The sequence below is a fragment of the Ranitomeya imitator genome, chromosome 2 (assembly GCF_032444005.1).
Source record: "Ranitomeya imitator isolate aRanImi1 chromosome 2, aRanImi1.pri, whole genome shotgun sequence".
Taxonomy (NCBI): Eukaryota; Metazoa; Chordata; class Amphibia; order Anura; family Dendrobatidae; genus Ranitomeya; species Ranitomeya imitator.
The window spans coordinates 176498992-176517615 of NC_091283.1; the positions used below are offsets into that span (position 1 = coordinate 176498992).

At 45.8% G+C, this 18624-nt stretch overlaps 3 protein-coding genes across 9 annotated transcripts in view; 2 read left to right on the plus strand and 1 right to left on the minus strand.

Annotated features, from left to right (window-relative positions):
* Window positions 1–18624, plus strand: part of DYNC2I2 (dynein 2 intermediate chain 2) — a 457867-nt gene that overhangs the window by 309694 nt on the left and 129549 nt on the right. The window lies entirely within an intron of this gene.
* On the plus strand, window positions 5356–16112 carry ZDHHC12 (zinc finger DHHC-type palmitoyltransferase 12). 5 transcript variants are annotated; one of them, XM_069748049.1, is made up of 5 exons: window positions 5356–5527; window positions 7365–7501; window positions 7578–7670; window positions 13321–13484; window positions 15078–16112. In XM_069748049.1, exons 1-5 carry the CDS (start codon window positions 5431–5433, stop codon window positions 15391–15393), a joined length of 807 nt encoding a protein of 268 aa, XP_069604150.1. In that variant the 5' UTR covers window positions 5356–5430; the 3' UTR covers window positions 15394–16112. The 5 variants fall into 5 exon arrangements, with proteins under 5 accessions (XP_069604150.1, XP_069604149.1, XP_069604152.1 ...); XM_069748048.1 differs by having other exon boundaries at window positions 5357–5527; window positions 13318–13484; XM_069748051.1 differs by having other exon boundaries at window positions 5379–5571; window positions 13318–13484.
* Window positions 17071–18624, minus strand: part of PKN3 (protein kinase N3) — a 40974-nt gene continuing 39420 nt past the window's right edge. For all 3 annotated transcript variants that reach the window (XM_069748047.1, XM_069748045.1, XM_069748046.1), the window contains 2 exons: window positions 17999–18079; window positions 17071–17795 (listed from right to left, as the gene is read on the minus strand). In XM_069748047.1, coding sequence (XP_069604148.1) covers window positions 17574–17795; window positions 17999–18079 — 303 coding nt within the window. In that variant the 3' untranslated portion in view covers window positions 17071–17573. The remainder of the gene's footprint in view (window positions 17796–17998; window positions 18080–18624) is intronic.

The following is an 18624-nucleotide window of genomic DNA, read 5'->3' on the forward strand; positions in this document are numbered from 1 at the left end:
GGACCAGCTGCTTGGAAAGAATGACCAAACCGTGCGCCTTATGGCGCGCAAATTTTTGCCTGTAGGACATTAATGCAAGAGAGCTTGGCTGAGTAGATTACACAAGAAGGAAAACACACAGCAAGTCAGCAGGATCTAGGAGCAACATGGCAGATGTGGCAACCTACATGGTGAGCTGCAGCATGTGCTACATGTTCACAGATCGACCAGAAGAAGAATTAAATTTCACCTGTCAGAAGTGTAGACTAGTGGCCCTTTTAGAAGAAAAGGTGCGGGGTCTGGAAGAAAGAATAGCAACTTTGAAACTCATCAAAGAGAATGAGGACTTTCTAGACAGAACAGAAGCATCTCTACTGGTCACATAAAGTGAAAAAAGTGTCAGAGAACCTCCAAAAGCAGATGAGTGGAAGCATGTGACCAAAAGAAGCAAGAAGACCATGGAGAAATCACCAACCACACAACTGAAGAACCGATATCAAATCTTTGTAGAGGATGAAGATGGCACACCTAAGGATGAAGCAATACCAGCAAGCAAAAAAGAAAAGGGCACACAGCAACAAGTGACAGCAAAAAGTACAGCCAAGAAGCAACGAAGAGTGGTGGTGGTGGGAGACTCACTACTGAGAGGCACAGAAGCAGCCATCTGCAGACCGGACATAACTGCAAGAGAAGTATGCTGCCTTCCAGGTGCGATGATCAAGGATGTGACCGATAGGATACCAAAGCTCTTCAGCTCCAAGGACGTCCACCCATTTCTTCTGGTACATGTTGGCACCAATGACACGGCAAGGAAGGACCTACCGACAATCTGCAAGGACTTTGAAGAGTTGGGGAAGAAAGTAAAGGAACTGGATGCACAGGTAGTTTTTTCTTCTATCCTTCCAGTAGACGGGCATGGCACCAGGAGATGGAACAGGATCCTTGATGCAAACAACTGGCTAAGACGATGGTGCAGACAACAAGGATTCGGATTCCTGGACCACGGTGTGAATTACTTGTACGATGGACTCCTCGCCAGAGACGGACTACACCTCAACAAACCTGGGAAACACACATTCGCCAGAAGACTCGCTACACTCATCAGGAGGGCGTTAAACTAGAAGAAGAGGGGACGGGAAGAAAAACATTAGACTTGAACAAAGAAGATCCAGGAAAACATACTCAGAAGGGAGGTAAGAACATTTCTAAAACAATCCACAGCGAGGAGATTGGAACAAAACAAAATCCTCTAAACTGCATGCTCGCAAACGCCAGAAGCCTGACAAACAAGATGGAAGAACTAGAAGCAGAAATATCTACAGGTAACTTTGACATAGTGGGAATAACCGAGACATGGTTAGATGAAAGCTATGACTGGGCAGTTAACTTACAGGGTTACAGTCTGTTTAGAAAGGATCGTAAAAATCGGAGAGGAGGAGGGGTTTGTCTCTATGTAAAGTCTTGTCTAAAGTCCACTTTAAGGGAGGATATTAGCGAAGGAAATGAGGATGTCGAGTCCATATGGGTCGAAATTCATGGAGGGAAAAATGGTAACAAAATTCTCATTGGGGTCTGTTACAAACCCCCAAATATAACAGAAACCATGGAAAGTCTACTTCTAAAGCAGATAGATGAAGCTGCAACCCATAATGAGGTCCTGGTTATGGGGGACTTTAACTACCCGGATATTAACTGGGAAACAGAAACCTGTGAAACCCATAAAGGCAACAGGTTTCTGCTAATAACCAAGAAAAATTATCTTTCACAATTGGTGCAGAATCCAACCAGAGGAGCAGCACTTTTAGACCTAATACTATCTAATAGACCTGACAGAATAACAAATCTGCAGGTGGTCGGGCATCTAGGAAATAGCGACCACAATATTGTACAGTTTCACCTGTCTTTCACTAGGGGGACTTGTCAGGGAGTCACAAAAACACTGAACTTTAGGAAGGCAAAGTTTGACCAGCTTAGAGATGCCCTTAATCTGGTAGACTGGGACAATATCCTCAGAAATAAGAATACAGATAATAAATGGGAAATGTTTAAGAACATCCTAAATAGGCAGTGTAAGCGGTTTATACCTTGTGGGAATAAAAGGACTAGAAATAGGAAAAACCCAATGTGGCTAAACAAAGAAGTAAGACAGGCAATTAACAGTAAAAAGAAAGCATTTGCACTACTAAAGCAGGATGGCACCATTGAAGCTCTAAAAAACTATAGGGAGAAAAATACTTTATCTAAAAAACTAATTAAAGCTGCCAAAAAGGAAACAGAGAAGCACATTGCTAAGGAGAGTAAAACTAATCCCAAACTGTTCTTCAACTATATCAATAGTAAAAGAATAAAAACTGAAAATGTAGGCCCCTTAAAAAATAGTGAGGAAAGAATGGTTGTAGATGACGAGGAAAAAGCTAACATTAAACACCTTCTTCTCCACGGTATTCACGGTGGAAAATGAAATGCTAGGTGAAATCCCAAGAAACAATGAAAACCCTATATTAAGGGTCACCAATCTAACCCAAGAAGAGGTGCGAAACCGGCTAAATAAGATTAAAATAGATAAATCTCCGGGTCCGGATGGCATACACCCACGAGTACTAAGAGAACTAAGTAATGTAATAGATAAACCATTATTTCTTATTTTTAGGGACTCTATAGCGACAGGGTCTGTTCCGCAGGATTGGCGCATAGCAAATGTGGTGCCAATATTCAAAAAGGGCTCTAAAAGTGAACCTGGAAATTATAGGCCAGTAAGTCTAACCTCTATTGTTGGTAAAATATTTGAAGGGTTTCTGAGGGATGTTATTCTGGATTATCTCAATGAGAATAACTGTTTAACTCCATATCAGCATGGGTTTATGAGAAATCGCTCCTGTCAAACCAATCTAATCAGTTTTTATGAAGAGGTAAGCCATAGGCTGGACCACGGTGAGTCATTGGACGTGGTATATCTCGATTTTTCCAAAGCGTTTGATACCGTGCCGCACAAGAGGTTGGTACACAAAATGAGAATGCTTGGTCTGGGGGAAAATGTGTGTAAATGGGTTAGTAACTGGCTTAGTGATAGAAAGCAGAGGGTGGTTATAAATGGTATAGTCTCTAACTGGGTCGCTGTGACCAGTGGGGTACCGCAGGGGTCAGTATTGGGACCTGTTCTCTTCAACATATTCATTAATAATCTGGTAGAAGGTTTACACAGTAAAATATCGATATTTGCAGATGATACAAAACTATGTAAAGCAGTTAATACAAGAGAAGATAGTATTCTGCTACAGATGGATCTGGATAAGTTGGAAACTTGGGCTGAAAGGTGGCAGATGAGGTTTAACAATGATAAATGTAAGGTTATACACATGGGAAGAAGGAATCAATATCACCATTACACACTGAACGGGAGACCACTGGGTAAATCTGACAGGGAGAAGGACTTGGGGATCCTAGTTAATGATAAACTTACCTGGAGCAGCCAGTGCCAGGCAGCAGCTGCCAAGGCAAACAGGATCATGGGGTGCATTAAAAGAGGTCTGGATACACATGATGAGAGCATTATACTGCCTCTGTACAAATCCCTAGTTAGACCGCACATGGAGTACTGTGTCCAGTTTTGGGCACCGGTGCTCAGGAAGGATATAATGGAACTAGAGAGAGTACAAAGGAGGGCAACAAAATTAATAAAGGGGATGGGAGAACTACAATACCCAGATAGATTAGCGAAATTAGGATTATTTAGTCTAGAAAAAAGACGACTGAGGGGCGATCTAATAACCATGTATAAGTATATAAGGGGACAATACAAATATCTCGCTGAGGATCTGTTTATACCAAGGAAGGTGACGGGCACAAGGGGGCATTCTTTGTGTCTGGAAGAGAGAAGGTTTTTCCACCAACATAGAAGAGGATTCTTTACTGATAGGGCAGTGAGAATCTGGAATTGCTTGCCTGAGGAGGTGGTGATGGCGAACTCAGTCGAGGGGTTCAAGAGAGGCCTGGATGTCTTCCTGGAGCAGAACAATATTGTATCATACAATTATTAGGTTCTGTAGAAGGACGTAGATCTGGGGATTTATTATGATGGAATATAGGCTGAACTGGATGGACAAATGTCTTCTTTCGGCTTTACTAACTATGTTACTATGTTACTATGTAATGTCACAGAAAGCGCAGCACCGATATTGCTGGAACGGTGACTGTGGGGGAGGTATTACTTCAATTAAAAAAGGTTCAGGTAGTGGCCAGTCCCTATAGAGCCATTTTAAGGGTTAAAAAACTTCGGCCTGTAGGCTTAGTTACCTGTAAAGAAACATAACAAACCTGCTTTACTGTCTCTCCCAGGGTCGAGTGCCGAGTCTCAGCCCCCACATCAGTCCCATCAACAGTGCTGCAGCCACAGAGGAGTCTGGAGGGAGGAGTCTAGTGGGGGCAGAGGAGTCTGGAGGGAGGAGTCTAGTGGGGCGGAGGAGGGGAGGAGTCTGGGGGGAAGGGCAAATGAGTCAGAAGGGAGGAGTCGAGTACAGAGGAGTCTGGAAGGGCAGAGGGGTCAGAAGGGAGGAGTTTGGAGTACAGATGAGTCTGGAGGAGGACAGAGGAGCCGAGAGGACAGAGGAGTCAGAAGGGAGGAGTCTGGAGGAGGACAGCAGAGCCTGAAGGAGGACTGTGGAGTCTGAAGGGAAAAGTCTGGAGGAGGACAGAAGAGATTGGGGGAGGACACAGGAATCTGGAAATGGGCAGAGGAGTCAGGAGGGAGGAGTCAGAAGGGAGGAGTTTGGAGTACAGATGAGTCTGGAAGAGGACAGAGGAGCCGGGAGGAGAGAGGACAAAGGAGTCAGAAGAGAGGAGTCTGGAGGAGGGAGGAGGACAGCAGAGCCTGGAGGAGGACAGTGGAGTCTGAAGGGAAAAGTCTGGAGGGCAGCAGAGTTTGGGGGAGGACACAGGAATCTGGAAGAGGACAGAGGAGTCTGAAGGGAGGAGTCTGGAGTAGGGCAGGAGTCTGAAGGGAGGAGGCAGAGGAAGGAGGACCGCGCAGTCGTCTCTTCTGTAGGGAGGCGTCTGGACGAGGACAGGTGACGGAGAGAGGAGTCTGGGAGAGGACAGACAAGGACCGCGGCGCCTGGAGGGAGGAGTCTGTATGTCCGGCGGAGTGTGGCCATATACTGTGTATGTCCCTCGCAGGCACCAAAAAGGCCGCCGCCGCCGCCGCCGCTGGGCACAGTTTGGGTCGGAAGCAGCTGCTCCGGGCTCTTTTATACAGTGACACTGAATTAGCCCTGACCTGCTATTGGACAACGCTACACGTGATCCATACGTCAGGCTGCACCTAGCCAATAGTAACTCGAAGCCTGGAGCCCGCCCCTCCGCTGTTACTATAGAAACACACTTCCGCGTTCCGCCGGCTGCTCGCAGCTTCCGGGCTGGTTTCTCCGGCCTCCGGGCCTGGGTCTTAGAGCCGTCATGTTCCACACGGTGTGGGGCTCCGGGTGCGGGGTCAGGACGGTGCACACGCTGCTGACGTGCGGGGTGACCCTGCTGCTGCTCCTGCACCACCCTGGTCAGTATGTGCCGGGGCTCCTCTCCCACGGGTCGTGTCTGCAGGTATCTCACCACCTGGGAAAGCTGGGTACCAATATGGCCGCCACCACGGCTCCTGCAGGGCGGTCCCCAGCTCTCCCGCCATCCCTGGCTGTGCTGGTGCCTGCTGCCGTGTCTGCTGCCCTGTGAGGACGGGGCATCAGTCATTGTTCTCACTGTTCTTGGAAATCTGCTGCGTTTTCATTGCTTTCTGTGACATTTGTTGGAGATTCAGCGGTGGCCAAGCCCCGGGGCGTCAGGCGGAATAATTGTGTGTTACTGGATCCCATTGTGCTCTACAGGGCTTCATTCCTGAGCTGAGCAGGATTTAGAGGGATGTTCCTGTCCGCTCTCTCCCATCCATAGAATATGGGCCACTGCGCTGATCAGCGGGGTCCGCCAGCCGGGCCCACCCATGCTCAGAAGCCGCTGCCTGCAGAATAACCCTATACTGATAAAACATCAATTCTATGAAAACCTACAAACTAACCACAATATGGCTGCCCAGAGGAAACCTCCAGACGGGGGCACAAAGAGGGGACGACTATTGCCCCAAAGGCCAAATAACGTACAGTCCTGTGACCCCGTGACCTTTCACTCCCCCGACCTTGCCGCAGAGGTTGGTGCCGCGGAGGTTGGTGCCCTGGCGCCCCCAGTAGGACCCCCTACTGCTGTAGAATGGCAACCGGTACCAAGAACACCTCTGCTGGCTCCATCACCGCCGCCCCCCCCCCCCCCCCATTGGTAACTGGGGTTCATCAGGAGACAGGTGCAGGCTCCACAGCCGGAAATCGTCACCCGAAAGAGGGCGTGTCCTACGGCAACATAAACCACCCCCAGGGTGCGTACAGGGGTTAAAGGGGATGTCCAGGAGTGAAAAAGTACAGTATATTTCCGTAGGAGCAGGTGCTGTACTAAAGTGATGATCACGACAATTACTTTTAAAATCTCCTTTTTAATGACTTTTAACAAAAGCTCCGCAGAAGTCTTTATGGAAATGATGCAGCGACATGAGTCTCTGGCCTAAACTGGGATCTTTAGGTATGAGAGCGCTAAGGCTACGTTCACACTAGCGTTGCGCGCCGCTGCGTCGGCGACACAACGCACGCAAAAACGCGGCAAAATGCACGCAAAAACGCGTTTTGCGACGCGTGCGTCGTTTTTTGCCGAAAATCGGACGCAAGAAAAATGCAACTTGTTGCGTTTTCTTGGTCCGACGCTTGCGGCAAAAAAGACGCATGCGTCGCAAAACGCAACAAACAAAAACGCATGCGTCCCCCATGTTAAACATAGGGGCGCATGACGTGTGCGTCGCCGCTGCGTCGCCCGACGCACACTAGCACAACGCTAGTCTGAACGTAGCCTTAGGGCGGTGATTAGCTGCAGCAGTCACTTGAAATTTACAATGTGAGACTACTGCAGCAAAGTTAATAAGAACTGTTGGGGACCACCATGGGGGCGGTAGATGAGAATGAAATTATGATTAGTTTTAAATTTTTTATTTAGGCATATTCCCTGATTTTACACGTTTAAAAGAAAAAAAAAAAAGCCCCTTGAATTATCCTTTGAAAAAACCATAGCTGTCTGGAGCCACCACTAGAGGGAGCCGGGGGCCTTACGGCATACTGGACTGGTAGTGAAATCTGTGACTGCAGGGAGCTCCCCCTTGTGGCGGCTGCTGGGAGTTTTCTATTTATCCCACTGGATATTCGGGGGGCTGGAGCTCTGTAACATGAAGGACCACAGCGGATTATCTTACATATCGCTGGTGTTTGGAGCTTTGCTTTCTTTTAACCCTTCCTTCTCTTTATTTTCAGATCTCTCTCCCCAGGAGAATGCCTGGATCCATCTGCCAACTCTCATGTTTGTGTTGATGGTCACATGCTCCACGGCGCTGTATTATGGAGTGTCGCTCATGGACCCGGGCTATGTGCTTTCAGACTGTAATGAGAAGGTACGACTTTCTGTATTGCTATACGACCTTGTGAATGCAGCTGAGCCCCAGCCCACTAATATCACTGTCATGTCAGTATCCTCTTTCCGCAGCAAATGACAAGCAGGAGATGACGTCACTGAGCCAGGGCGCGCTGCGGATGAGACGCTGTGGATATTGCTTGTTAAAGGTGCAGTTCCCCCTCCACTTACGATGTGTATTGGGTTAATACGATGCAGCCATAATGCAATTGCAAATTTCTGCTACCTGCAGTCACCACAAGAGGGAGCTCCTTCCATATAATTGTATGCAGCTAATGGGAGGTTTGTAATTCTGCATATAGTGAGCTCCCCCTAGTGGTGGCTCCAGGCAGCCAGAATATTTTTATATAATGTTATTAAGACTATTATTATATAACTAGATTGTGGCCCGATTCTAACGCATCGGGTATTCTAGATTATGCATGTCCCCGTAGTATATGGACAATGATGATTCCAGAATTCGCGGCAGACTGTGCCCGTCGCTGATTGGTCGAGGCAACCTTTATGACATAATCATCGCCATGGCAACCATTATGACATCTACGTCGATACTGTGACCGTCGTTGAATCAGAAACGTGAGATGTCTACGTCCTTTATGACATCATCGTCGCTGTGCCCGTCGCTGATTGGTCGAGGCCTGGCGGCCTCGACCAATCAGAGAGGCGGGATTTCCAAGACAGACAGACGGAAAAACCCTTAGACAATTATATATATATAGATGTAATGACACATATGGGGTAGAAATTTTAGTTTTAACCACTTCCATTGTATAGCTCAAACCAGTTTTCAAGGAGCTTGTGTGTGTGTGTGTGTGTCCGGGATTGGCATCTGAACCGTCGCAGCTACAGCCACAAAATTTTGCACACTCACACGTCTGGACCCCGAGAGCGTCATAGGCTATGTTGTGAGGTGAAATTTTAACCCCGCGCTTTTCAATTCACCAAATAATTTTGCCCCTATCTACATAATAGGGAAAAAGTGAAATGAAAAGTGTTGGAGGCAAATTGACAGCTGCCAGATGTGAACAAGGGGGACTTAACGAGTGAGAGCGATGGCGCCAAAGAGTATATACCGTACAGTTGCTAAGGTGGGGCCCCGACATGGGATACTTGCCACACACGGGGATATGAACACACACAAAATGCGCCACACACTACCACGTGCTTGAACACATATACCACCCTCAGCACACATTTCACCACACATACACCAACCTCGCCACATAAAAGTCGAAACACAAAAGTCGCCACTCAAAACTCGCCACGCGCAAAACTCGCCACATGCAAAACTAGGCTCACGCAAAACTTGCACCCGTGGAAAAATTGCCACATGCACAAAAGTTGCAACACATGCAAAAGTTGCCTCAAACAAAACTTGCACATACTCAAAATGCACCACACATAAAACTCGCCACGCGCAAGACTCGCCATGCACAAAACTTGCTGCACACAACTTGCTACACTAACCTGTCACATGCAACTGGACACACAAAAAGTTGCTACACGCATGTCGCCACACAAAACTCATCTCACAAAAGTCGCCACATGCATGTCGCCACACGCAACTCAACACACACAACTTGACAAACGAAACTCGCCCTAAAACACACACAAGTCTGGTGTTATCCTTCAAAAATAAAAATCTGATTAATAAGCAGACAAACTACAAGAGCAACAAATGTACCATATTGGAAATACGGCAGCTGTCAGTCACATGACCTGTCTATTATGTGTATGTGTGAGCTAATATATACTGCCAGGGGGGAGGGCTTCCTGTTGGCTGGGGATTTATCAGGCTGCCAATTTAGCTTACAAATACTGAGGTAAAAATACTGACCAAATAACGTGTGAACGAGGTCTAATACAGGAGGAGATGACATACAGATATATACTATGTACAGGGAAGATAACACACAGGTATATACTATATACAGGAGAGATGACACACTGGTATATACTATATAGAGGAGATGACATACAGGTACATACTATATACAGGAGGAGATGACACAGGTATATACTATATACAGGAGCAGATGACCTACAGGTATATACTATATAGAGGAGGAGATGACATACAGGTACATACTATATACAGGAGGAAATGACATACAGGTATATACTAGATATAGGAGGAGATGACACAGGTATATACTAGATATAGGAGGAGATGACCTACAGGTATATACTATATACAGGGGAGATGACACACAGCAGGTATATACTATATACAGGAGGAGATGACACACAGGTATATACTGTATATAGAAGGAGATGACATACAGGTATATACTGTATATAGAAGGAGATGACATACAGGTATATACTATATATAGGAGGAGATGACATACAGGTATATACTATATACAGGGGAGATGACATACAGCAGGTATATACTATATACAGGGGAGATGACATACAGGTATATACTATATACAGGAGATGACATACAGGTGTATACTATATATAAGGGAGATGACAAACATGTATATACTGAGGTGAAAATGAGAGGTGTGAGGTGAAAATGAAAAGGTGTGAGTGCAAAATGAGAGGAGTGAGGGAAAATATTGGAGTGATCGGAAAATGACAGATGTGAGGTCGAAATGACAAGTGTTAGGGGGGAATGAGAGGAGTGAGGGAGAAAATGAGAGGAGTGATGGGAAAATAAGAGAAGTGAGGTGCTATAACTAACCACAGATATTTACTATGCCCGGGCAACGCCGGGCTCTTCAGCTAGTGTGTGTGTGTGTGTGTGTGTATATATATATATACACCGACCGTCCGTTCGGGCATTAAAGTCCACTTTTTTTCGTTTGGTAGTGCTGTTTTCCCTACCCTGAACAGCTTACTATCGAGGGGTTCAAGAGAGGCCTGGATGTCTTCCTGGAGCAGAACAATATTGTATCATACAATTATTGGGTTCTGTAGAAGGACGTAGATCTGGGGATTTATTATGATGGAATATAGGCTGAACTGGATGGACAAATGTCTTTTTTCGGCCTTAAAATTATATATATATATATATATATATATATATATATATGTATGTATATACATACATACATACATACATACATACATACATACATACATACATACATATATACATATATATACATACACTAGATGGTGGCCCGATTGCCCAGTCACGTAGTATATTGCCCAGCCAGGTTTGTCACAGGTGAGAAAATAAACATATACTCACCTTTCCGAGGGCCCCTTGTAGTCCACGGCAGGTTCCGGTCCCAGGGTTGCTATGAGCGCAGGACCTGTGATGACGTCGCGGTCACATGACCGTGACGTCATGGCAGGTCCTTCTGCCACCGGAACCTGCAACGGAAGATGGCGGCCGGCGCGAGCTGCAACGGAGGGTGAGTATAGCAGGTTTTTTTTTTTTTTAATTATTTTTAACATTACATTTTTTACTATTGATGCCGCATAGGAGTCAATAATAAAAAGTTGGGGACACACAGGGTTAATAGCGGCGGTAACTGAGTGTGTTACCCGCGGCATAACGCGGTCCGTTACCGCCGGCATTAACCCTGTGTTAGCGGTGACCGGAGGGGAGTATGCGGGCGACAGGCACTGACTGCGGGGAGTAAGGAGCGGCCATTTTCTTCCGGACTGTGCCCGTCGCTGATTGGTCGCGGCAGCCATGACAGGCAGCTGGCGAGACCAATCAGCGAATGAATAACCGTGACAGAAGGACAGACAGACTGAAGTGACCCTTGATACAAATATATATATATATATATATATATATATATATATATATATATATATATATATATATATATATATATATATATATATATATATATATATATATATATATATATATATTCAGTGCCTACAAGTAGTATTCAACCCCCTGCAGATTTAGCAGGTTTAATAAGATGCAAATAACTTAGAGCCTTCAAACCAAACAAGAGCAGGGTTTATTAACAGATGCATAAATCTTACAAACCAAAAAGTTTTGTTGCTCAGTTAAATTTTTATAAATTTTAAACATAAAAGTGTGGGTCAATTATTATTCAACCCCTAGGTTTAATATTTTGTGGAATAACCTTTGTTTGCAATTACAGCTAATAATCGTCTTTTATAAGACCTGATCAGGCCGGCACAGGTCTCTGGAGTTATCTTGGCCCACTCCTCCATGCAGATCTTCTCCAAGTTATCTAGGTTCTTTGGGTGTCTCATGTGGACTTTAATCTTGAGCTCCTTCCACAAGTTTTTAATTGGGTTAAGGTCAGGAGACTGACTAGGCCACTGCAACACCTTGATTTTTTTGCCTCTTGAACCAGGCCTTGGTTTTCTTGCCTGTGTGCTTTAGGTCGTTGTCTTGTTGGAAGATGAAATGATGACCCATCTTAAGATCCTTGATGGAGGAGCGGAGGTTCTTGGCCAAAATCTCCAGGTAGGCCGTGCTATCCATCTTCGCATGGATGCGGACCAAATGGCCAGGCCCCTTGGCTGAGAAACAGCCCCACAGCATGATGCTGCCACCACCATGCTTGACTGTAGGGATGGTATTCTTGGGGTCGTATGCAGTGCCATCCAGTCTCCAAACGTCACGTGTGTGGTTGGCACCAAAGATCTCGATCTTGGTCTCTTCAGACCAGAGAACCTTGAACCAGTCAGTCTCAGAGTCCTCCAAGTAATCATGAGCAAACTGTAGACGAGCCTTGACATGACGCTTTGAAAGTAAAGGTACCTTACGGGCTCGTCTGGAACGGAGACCATTGCGGTGGAGTACGTTACTTATGGTATTGACTGAAACCATTGTCCCCACTGCCATGAGATCTTCCCGGAGCTCCTTCCTTGTTGTCCTTGGGTTAGCCTTGGCTCTTCGGACAAGCCTGGCCTCGGCACGGGAGGAAACTTTCAAAGGCTGTCCAGGCCGTGGAAGGCTAACAGTAGTTCCATAAGCCTTCCACTTCCGGATGATGCTCCCAACAGTGGGGACAGGTAGGCCCAACTCCTTGGAAAGGGTTTTGTATCCTTGCCAGCCTTGTGACCCTCCACGATCTTGTCTCTGATGGCCTTGGAATGCTCCTTTGTCTTTCCCATGTTGACCATGTATGAGTGCTGTTCACAAGTTTGGGGAGGGTCTTAAATAGTCAGAAAAGGCTGGAAAAAGAGATAATTAATCCAAACATGTGAAGCTCATTGTTCTTTGTGCCTGAACTACTTCTTAATACTTTAGGTGAACCAAACAGAATTCTGGTGGGTTGAGGGGTTGAATAATAAATGACCCTCTGAAAAGACTTTTCACAATTTAAAAAAAAAAAAAATAAAGAAATAACATTCTTTTTTGCTGCAGTGCATTTCACACTTCCAGGCTGATCTACAGTCCAAATGTTACAATGCCAAGTTAATTCCAAATGTGTAAACCTGCTAAATCTGCAGGGGGTTGAATACTACTTGTAGGCACTGTATGTGTGTGTGTGTATGTATATATGTATATATATATATATATATATATATATATATATATATATATATATATATATATATATATATATATAATCTCTATTATTTTTTTTTTCAAAGCTTATTAATGCATGTAGAGCCATTTTACAACTCTGCTTGTTGTCAGTAACTCTTAACAATCTCCATGAAGACTAAAAGAGTTTATTTTTTTAAAGATGTTAAATAAAAGTGAACAAAGTGAAAATAGTAACTCTGAGTTCTGCCAGCAAGGCCAGGACATCTTCATGCAGCCGCTCAGCAGGGACTCTGATGTTGTACTTCTGGAGAGTCCCTTATATGGATTAATCTCGTTTCATCCCACAGCAGCCGATGAGGGCTCGACACTGCAAATCCTGCCAGCGCTGTGTGCGGAGGTACGACCATCACTGCCCATGGATTGAGAACTGTGTGGGGGAGAAGAACCATCGAGTCTTCATCTTCTACTTGGTTCTTCAGCTGCTGGTGCTGCTCTGGGCTGTCCGCATCGCATGGTAAGAATAGGGAGTGCAGCTCTGGGGTATAATACTGGATGTAACTCAGGATAAGTAATGTAATGTATGTACACAGTGACTGCACCAGCAGAATAGTGAGTGCAGCTCTGGAGTATAATGCAGGCTGTAACTCAGGATCAGTAATGTATGTACAAAGTGACTGCACCAGCAGAATAGTGAGTGCAGCTCTGGGGTATAATACAGGATGTAACTCAGGATCAGTAATGCAATGTATGTACACAGTGACTGCACCAGCAGAATAGTGAGTGCAGCTCTGGAGTATAATACAGGATGTAACTCAGGATAAGTAATGTAATGTATGTACACAGTGACTGCACCAGCAGAATAGTGAGTGCAGCTCTGGAGTATAATGCAGGCTGTAACTCAGGATCAGTAATGTATGTACAAAGTGACTGCACCAGCAGAATAGTGAGTGCAGCTCTGGGGTATAATACAGGATGTAACTCAGGATCAGTAATGCAATGTATGTACACAGTGACTGCACCAGCAGAATAGTGAGTGCAGCTCTGGAGTATAATACAGGATGTAACTCAGGATAAGTAATGTAATGTATGTACACAGTGACTGCACCAGCAGAATAGTGAGAGCAGCTCTGGAGTATAATGCAGGCTGTAACTCAGGATCAGTAATGTATGTACAAAGTGATTGCACCAGCAGAATAGTGAGTGCAGCTCTGGGGTATAATACAGGATGTAACTCAGGATCAGTAATGTAATGTCTGTACACAGTGACTGCACCAGCAGAATAGTGAGTGCAGCTTTGGAGTATAATACAGGATGTAACTCAGGATCAATAATTTCTGTGTACTTTTCAGGTCCAAAATTGTTTTTTTTTAGAAAAACATTAAAAGTTTGAGAGTCCTCTTTGGTTGATACCTTTTAATGGCAAACTGAATAATACTAAAAGGTATCAACCACTGAGGACTCTCCAATTTTAATATCCAGTGGCTGACACAGTACATACCTACAGCCGTCACTAGGGGGAGCTTCCTGCACTCAATAACAATTCCGAGTGCAGTGTATTAGTGTGCAGTACAGGAACGATATACATCTTGGTACCATGTTAGCCAGTAGATATCTATGAACTGTTCCAATATTTATGGACACAAGTGTTTGTACCCCTCCCCCATAATGATAGCTCTGCTTCACGTCACCTGTCTTATCCATTGCATTACCTTTCTGTTGTGGATAAATGTGATTTTTCAGAATTTGCTTTTGTCTGTGCCTGATGAAGAGACCTGTGTAGTCTGGAAAGCTTGCAATTTGTTACCATCTTTTCAGTTAGTCATTAAAAGGTATCAACCACTGAGGACTCTCAATTCTAAATATTTTAGTGTGCAGTAAGCGCCCTCTAGTGACTGTTGCTGGTTCAGCGTCTTGTCTTAAATGGCTGCAGAGGACGTGGAGCTTTGTCCTGCACTAGGGAAGTAATCTGCACATTATTTTGATCTATACAGATTGTGAAAATAAAGCCGTGTTTAATCATGGATAGTTGGTGTGATTATCCTAGGCGGGCACTACCACTATGCCAGCACCTTGCTACATTGCATTCTTCTGCATTTTCTTTGTACAGGTCCGGACTTCACCCTGCAGGGACCTGGGGCGAGTGGCTGCGTGCCAACATCTTTTTGCTTGCGGCGTTTGGTGTGATCGCGGTGTTCACCGTGGTGGTGAGTCTGCTGCTCGTCAGCCACATGTATCTCATCTCCTGCAATGTCACCACCTGGGAGTTCATGTCCCACCACCGCATCGCCTACCTGAAGCAGTGTGACTCGGACACTAACCCCTTTGACAGGGGTCTCATCCGGAACGTGTGGAGCTTCTTCTGTACGTGTGGTAACGTGGTTTGGGAACGGCTTTATTTCAGAGACGCCATAACCACAGTGTGAACCTGGAGCGAAGATGGTGAAAGAACAGGTGTACCCTCCTTGCAGGGGTCGGATAATACAGGGTGCTGCTCCTAGCCTTTGTGATTGCTATCAGGACCCTCGCTACCTGTACCCACTAGTATTGACCATGGTGCCTCTCCCTCTATCAGCTAAGCAATCAATATAAGTGGACAGAATAATACCCAAAGACCAGCACAGATGATGGGAGGCACTAATATGCAAGATCCTGCAGGACCCTCTAACTGCAGGATTAGTGTCATGGTCTATTATTACACTGGAGATACAGAAATCAGCAGAGGCGCTGTATACACAAAACCATGGTATAGACAAGCCATCATTGGTGGAATATGAATTCTGATAAGAAATCAGCCATAAGTGAGAAGGAAAAGTCTGAAAACTGACTATGGCTTGTTGTAGCCATAGGTAGATACAGGTCTCGTTCTCTAATATTGGACCTCCCCACATCTGTAGAGGGGGCAGCTCCATTTATCATGGACCCAGTCATCTCCACCATACAGCACTGTGTCGGCAGGATCCCCCATGTCTTCCTCCAGTCTCCTCGGAGGTCAGATTTCCCATTGCTCCCTGCACCATTGTCTCGGTAGAGATGTCTATAGTATATGACGCTTCCCGGCGTTGAGGCCAGAGAACTGCACTGAATATTTTTATACATTTGTGCTGCCAGGTTTGGAATTGATGTAATAAACACTTTACATATAGTCACACTGTTATTATTCAACCCCTCAATCCACCAGAATTCTGTTTGGTTCCCCTAAAGTATTAAGAAGTAGTTCAGGCACAAAGAACAATGAGCTTCACATGTTTGGATTAATTATCTCTTTTTCCAGCCTTTTCTATTTAAGACCCTCCCCAAACTTGTGAACAGCACTCATACATGGTCAACATGGGAAAGACAAAAGGAGCATTCCAAGGCCATCAGAGACAAGATCGTGGAGGGTCACAAGGCTGGCAAGGGGTACAAAACCCTTTCCAAGGAGTTGGGCCTACCTGTCTCCACTTTTTCTAGTTTACTGCTAGTTATCCGGGTTACTCACCACCTCTCCAGACCATCTATAGTGGGCATTGGCAGCGGTTACAAGCTTGTTGGTTTCAAGCTTGTAAGTGCTGTTATGGACAGCCATTGCGCCCCTCTGATGATGTAGACATACAGGTCCCTCTGCTTGCAACTTGGGAGCGCACAACTCGGGTCAGCACAGTCGCAATACTTATAGGTCTGATTTGTCAATCTTTGGGAGCGCACCACCACCTGCCAAACAGGAAGCCAGGAGGTAGTGGAGCGGTGCGCTCCTGCAGAACGATCATGAAACGCTTATCACTGTTCAGAGGTTGTGGAAGTTTTATGTGTGACCTGGGATCCCAATAGTCCTCATGTATCACCCCTCTGTGTGCCTGGACCAGTAGTGGATGTGACCACACAGACACTCAGAGACCCCCATTCTTATGTCCGACGTGGGACCCAGCTGTACAACCTATTGGTCAAAAATTGGGGGTTGTTTGCCTCCTTCCAGAAGTATCTCTTCTCCTGTCCATGGATAATATGTGGTCCGGCAGCTCAGCCTTAGGAGGCGTAGTACCTCACACAACCCAAGGGTAGCGCTGTTTTGGGGAAAAAGGCAGCAACATTATAACCTTTAGGGAAGAAGCTGGTCACAGGCGAACATCACATCTCAGGTTTATTAGTGCACAGGACGGCACGATCCTCCAGACACATCATCGCTCAAGATTGCGTTCTGTATTTAAAAGTCCTCCCTGTGTCTTATAAAGGGGCAGGGTGCCTTATTATTAGGTCACCAAAAATAAAAACACACGATACCGATCCCTATATATTACTATCATACAGGTGACGCCGCCTGTCACCCCCACCCTCCCAGCAGGACAGATCCTGCAAAGGGCTTTTAGGTTTTTCTTCTATGTTACATTTTCCTTCATTTGTAGCAGTGACAACGACTCGTCCTCCGCCCTCGACCACGTCGGGGGTGATGAAATGTATTGATTTAATTAAAGGGCAGTTGGAAATGTCACCCCACTATTTTCCTTCGGTCTGTAAAGTCTTTTCATGACGGCCCCGATCATCCGGCAGCGGAGGGAACTAGAATGACCCTTTGGTACAGAGATCAGCAGCTGTCGTAAAGTGACTATCGGGTCCATAGAGATCGGGGTCACGGCTTCTGCTCCCCAAGAAGAAAGTCAGAGATAAAGTCAAAGTCCTGGAAGAGAACGTGATCAACAGCGGTCAGGGGACGAGGGTCGTCGGATGGAGACAGCACAGGTCTCTGCCCGGTGAATTCTTCATCGAAGTTTCGGACGTCAAATGGGTCATTTAGGGCCGGTACGAAGGGCGGCTGCAGCCTGCGGGCGAACAGGGCCCCCCAGTCTATCTCCTGTATTGGGGCAAACAGACGGTAGGTCAGTGGTGACAAAGCTAAAGCATTCATTACTTCATATTGCTGAGGTGGTAAAGGGGCTATTAAACTATGGGGTACATCCGACTCGCTGTTATCAGCCATAAGTGGGAACAAAGTGACTTTTACAATGGGATGAGTGATAAATAACGACTGCCTGCTCTGTGACATTTTCTAAGTACCTGGTAGAACGGTTGTGTCTTTATCTCTTCTGCATCACCAATTCCGGCCCCCAGACGGCGATCTGGCATTTTACGAAGTAACTAAAAAAAAAAAAACCCTCAAAAAAATGAAGTTAAAGGCATTCACATCATCCACCTAAAATATGACAACAGTGCCTTAGTCCTAAATAGCCCTATCTTCAGGAGATCTGCAAATACTCTGTATTAAGGTACCGTCACATTTAGGGACGCTGCAGCGATATAGACAACGATGCCGATCGCTGCAGTGTCGCTGTTTAGGTCGTTGTGTGTTCGCTGGAGAGCTGTCACACAGACAGCTCTCCAGCGACCAACGATGCCGAAGGCCCCGGGTAACCAGGGTAAACATCGGGTTACTAAGCGCAGGGCCACGCTTAGTAACCTGATGTTTACCCTGGTTACCATTGTAAAAGTTAAAAAAAAACAAACAGTACATACTTACATTCCGGTGTCTGTCATGTCCCTCGGCGTCAGCTTCCCTGCACTGTGTCAGCGCCAGCCGGCCGTAAAGCAGAGCACAGCGGTGACACAGTCAGTGCGGGAAGCTGACGCCGGGGGACGTGACAGACAACGGAATGTAAGTATGTACTGTTTGTTTGTTGTTTTTT